Source organism: Alosa sapidissima, chromosome 11 (assembly GCF_018492685.1).
Source record: "Alosa sapidissima isolate fAloSap1 chromosome 11, fAloSap1.pri, whole genome shotgun sequence".
Classification (NCBI taxonomy): Eukaryota; Metazoa; Chordata; class Actinopteri; order Clupeiformes; family Clupeidae; genus Alosa; species Alosa sapidissima.
Window position 1 is genome coordinate 32,359,962 of NC_055967.1, and position 5,000 is coordinate 32,364,961.

At 39.4% G+C, this 5,000-nt stretch overlaps 1 protein-coding gene across 8 annotated transcripts in view; it reads left to right on the plus strand.

Annotated features, from left to right (window-relative positions):
• Positions 1-5,000, plus strand: part of b4galnt3b (beta-1,4-N-acetyl-galactosaminyl transferase 3b) — a 33,925-nt gene that overhangs the window by 15,626 nt on the left and 13,299 nt on the right. For 7 of the 8 annotated variants that reach the window (XR_006034987.1, XR_006034986.1, XR_006034988.1 and 4 more), the window contains exons 4-5: positions 3,591-3,686; positions 4,028-4,118. Coding sequence is in view for 4 of the 8 variants with exons in the window: in XM_042109408.1 (XP_041965342.1) it covers positions 3,591-3,686; positions 4,028-4,118 (187 nt within the window). In the remaining 4 variants the exon portion in view is untranslated. Of the gene's footprint in view, positions 1-3,590; positions 3,687-4,027; positions 4,179-5,000 lie in introns of those variants that run through there. The other variant, XM_042109411.1, reaches the window with a different exon arrangement.

Consider the following 5,000-nt stretch of genomic DNA (forward strand, 5'->3'; position numbering starts at 1 on the left):
GAGCATGTTCTTAACCATAATCACCTTCTCAATTTCACTGATGTAAATGTAAAGGTGGAGACTCAGGCATAGACCTCTGAAGTTTACAGATACAGATATCAGAGATCTCCTTATATGGGCCAAGATGGCAGCTTTGGGTCTTTTTTTGTAGGTGAACTTCAGAGGCATATTGTGAGGTCTAAGTCATTATTCCACAGAGATTATTCACACACACGAACACACACACACACACACACATCCATATATGAGCAAGCACACACACTCTTAGATGCATGCATACACACTTTCACTCACAGACTGAGAGAATTGGCCTTGTATTAGTACGTACTGCATGGGTGTGTGTGTGTGTGTGTATGTGTGTTTATAAGGTCTCTGCACAGCTGTCATGTTAAAATTAGAGGGAGTGTGTTCTTGGTTCCGGGTGTCAGTGTCGGTGTGCGCAATTTTAACCTGTCCTGTGGAAACATGAGCTCCTCTCTCATCGCTGCTCAGGATGTACGTTTACTACACTTGGTAGCACAGGAGTATGATTCATTCATGCATTCATTCATTCATTCATTCATTCATTCATTCATTCATTCATTCATTCATTAATTGCGTAGTTCATTTATTCATGCATGCATTCATTCATTCATTGTGTAGTTCACTCATTCAGTCATTCATTCATTCATTGTGTAGTTCACTCATTCAGTCATTCATTCAGTACTTCATTCCTTCATTCAGTTATTCATTAGTCTGTTCATTCATTCATTCATCTATTCATCCAGTCCATTCATTAATTTATTCATTCGTTACTTAGATCCACATTTGCCCCTGCATTTTACAGTTTTTGCACATTGCTTGAACACTATAGACACATGCTTAGACCAAAGTAACAAAACTTGAAGCTTTTGTTACTATACCTTAAATACAGTGTAACCATACCGCTGCTTTGCACTTTAGTTGCAATTCTGCATTATACTTGCTCCTGCACACTACACACTATTTCATACATTAGACACTTCGTTCATAAATGAAATCTCATGGGTACCATTGGGGCAACACATCTATTCAAAATACAAAACATATTGGGTGATTGAAAACACTTATCTGAAAATACTTATAAAACTGAACACCAATCAGCCAGCCACAAATAGGCCTCAGTTGAGCCATTTTCAGAACTAGGCTAATTACTGTGACGTTCTTCTTAAAGTGATGGGCACTCAATTACACCTACACACCACCACTACACACAATAACATTGAAGACAACTGTAATAGTTTAGAAATCAATATGAAGTATTCAAATTACTTAATATGTTTAGCTATTAGTACTTATGCAGATCATACAGTACTATACATTATTAACAAAATATATAAAGTTTATGAATTCCAAAATATGAAATAGAAACATATGACAAGCCATAATTTTCCATGTGTGTGTGGAGGGTCGAGCAGAGACTAGGATCGCCACTGATGTGAATGATCACAGTATTCAATATTACTGATGTCGTCAAGGTGGTAGAGGCCCCAAATCAAATCAGTACTGTCATTCCTGGTCCATGCTCTGACTACAGCTCTGACACGGAATGTATATAGAGAGTGATAAAAAGGGGACCTTGAAATTGTGACGTTAACCCATAAAGGAAGGGAATGTTGGGAAATTAACGTTCTAAAGAATATCTGGGTTCATTGAATTCAACATAGAATTTTAGAACCTTCAATTGTTGCGGAACTTAGAATGTTCAAAAACCTAGACCTTTAAAGGTGCCGCAACGAAACATTTGGGTGCACCTAAATTTTGTGCTGGTGCACCTAAATAAAAAAGTTACCACTAGCAACCAGTGCAAAAGGTTAGCCTGAAGCCCTGGTTTATTTCCCAGTGTTGTGTCTTGTGTGCTTGTTTGTAAAGTTTTGACACAATGAGCCGAGTTTTGCAAAAAGTGTTCAAGCAATGGGCAGAAAACTGTAATGACAAATGCTATTTGAAGATCTTACACGCACATGCACACACACACACACACAGACTCACACTTTGTTTTTGATTAGAGAGGCAGTACTTTTGCATCCTCAGAAGGGGCTTAAAACTATCATTACTTGAGCCGTTTATTCTCAGTAGTTGTCCTTAGCGGTTCTCTAATTTGAGTAATCGCTTACGTGTTATTGGGGCTGGGTCAGAGCTTTTTAGGGATCCACACCACACCCAACAGCCTGGAGTCAAGAGCAAGCACAAATAAAAAAGGAACCAATACAAACTGTTGTCCCTATCTGGACAGAGAGATGTGTTAAAAACGATGCAAGTTCTGTTGCTTTCAACACATTCGTTAAGAGTGCACACACACACACACACACACACACACACACACACACACACACACACACAGTGTTCCTAACACAGACTCAAATAGCACTCAGGTGGTCTTCAGAATCTGTGCTGGACGGAGCGTTTGTACTCTGGAAGAGTGTGTGTTATCACGAGGGTGTGTGTTGGACAGTGTGTGTGAGTGTGTTATCTCATGTAGGTGACACTTGGTAAACCAGTGTGGGAAAGCTTATACTCTCAGTGAAGACTAGGACATTTCCAAAGCTAGGACAAACAAAACTGGTTAGGCTTAGAAGTTTTCAGCTCGCAGTGCGTACAGAGGGGCGGGCCATTCCCATGGCACAATGCCACCTATGTTGTCAATTAGCCTAATCCTCCAAGAGAGTTGTTATCTGTGAGGTGTGGTCTCTGTTCTCCTGAGTGGGAGTGGGAACCCTCCTGGAGCAATTTGAGGGCTTTTATGCTCAACGTTGAAGATGTCCATTCTTTGCCTTCATTGTGTCAGTGGTCATGTTTTGCATGTTCAACTTCAAGCTTTTAGATACGCATGAAATGGATCAACGTATGAAAGGGACATATCCATTTGCATACATGAAAAGCATAAAACAGGCTTTACTGGACTGCGTGTGTGTGTGTGTGTTGTGTGTGTGTGTGTGTGTGTGTGTGGTGTCCTGTGCCCTAGTTCCTACGAGCCGTCGGAGATGAGGTGTGCTGCCCAAATTCAGGTGTTATTTTTCAGGCCGGCCGCACATGTTCCCACACAAGGCCAGCGATGAGCCAACACTTTCGACAGCCCCAGATATCCCACCGTCCCCACTGAGGAAACACTAGATAACTCATACCACAGGGGAGAGGAGGACTCAGCCAACAGTGCCCCACATTCACTTCTGCTGGCTCAGTTTACTTCTGTATGGATGGCTGTTTAGGCAGTAAAGACTAATACTTATTATTATTATTATTATTATTATTAGAGTTTATTTGACAGATAGGGACAGATACAATGTACATAGACAAACTGAAAACAGCTATCTGATGCTGGTATCATAGTGTTTTTAGCAAATTCTAATTTACAACACTTGTCCTTAGATACATATACTGGTATATATATATATATATATATACATATATATGTATATATATATATATATACACAGTATACAGTATATACAGTGACGTGCTTGCTTTGACTTGAATGGGTTATTGGTCACTGTTATAACAGTAATATACATACCATGGCTTTGAGTGTCTGTCAGAATGACGTGATTTTTGCCTGATATTGTGATCTACAGTATCAGGGCCAGGCGAACCTGCACATCTTTGAAGACTGGTGTGGAAGCTCAGTCCAGCAGCTCAGAAAAAACCTCCATTACCCACTCTATCCTCATGTAAGTACCCCCCCCCCCCCTTTTTCTACACACACACACACACACACACATACGTACATGCATCTTTTTATAGTAATTTTTCGACTTATTGAAACACTTTTTGAGACCCAGTTATGTTGTATAAGGACACTCCAAGTGTATTAAGTATATCTACTCTAACTAAGAGTAAGTGAATCAGGTAAGTGTATTACCAAATGTATTAAGTATATCTACTCTAACTAAGAGAGTGTATTACCAAAAAGTATATCTACTCTAACTAAGAGTGTATTAAGTATATCTACTCTAACTAAGAGTGTATTAAGTACATCTACTCTAACTAAGAGAGTTACTTCTCTCCTCAGTCCCGCTCCACCATAAGCAAGCTGGCCATTGCTCCCAAGTGGACAAACTATGGCTTGCGGATCTTTGGCTACCTCCACCCATACACAGATGGTGAGCCACCACTTCCTGGATAGAGAGAACAAATAGACCAATAGAGTTGCACAAAAGATGGTGCGTGAATAGAGATGGTGCATGAATAGAGATGCTCTATGAGCAATTCTTACAGTTTACTTTCCACAGATGTCACTGAATGGGCACATGCTCTTACAGTTTTTTTTTCAATTGTTTACACGCAATTTTGAAAACCGGGTTCTTTTTTTTTCAAAATATAATCACAATTATCCAAACACCTCACTCAATTTGCATAATTCCTAGATTGTTTGCAAAATGACACACTTCAGTCAAAACATACACACTTCAGTCAAAACATATACACATATTTGTGAAAATGCTATTTGTTTTCATTTAACCAACACAGTCCTCAATGATCAGACACTATTGCCGCCAGTTACACACTGCTGTGATAAATAAAAAACACGTTTGTAAAAAAACAAATACATACAAGTACATACACTTTGACTCTGAAGAAAAACTACTGTAAAAGCTGCTGCCTTTTATAGTACACCTGAGTGCTGCGTTTTCAAATTAGCACATGTGTGCTTCCACACCTGGTGGATGTGGTTTTCCAATTCGTTCATTAGTGTGGTCATTGGCAATCCGGGGCTTTGTAATGACAAGGAAGTAACCTCACAATCCTTATCTGTGTCTAAGGTGTGAAAATGTGTGTAGAGTTTTACAAATCACTGTGTGTAATGTTTTGCAAAAAGGGTGAGGCAGACATTGTGTGTAATGCTGTGCAAAGGTGAGGAGGTGTTTTGCTCCTTGGAGTAGAATTTTGCAAATTGTGTGGAAATTGTTATTTTAGTGTGTAAACAACCGTAAAAAACTGTAAAATACTGTGGTTAGGGAAATGACTATGCATGCTCTGTACCT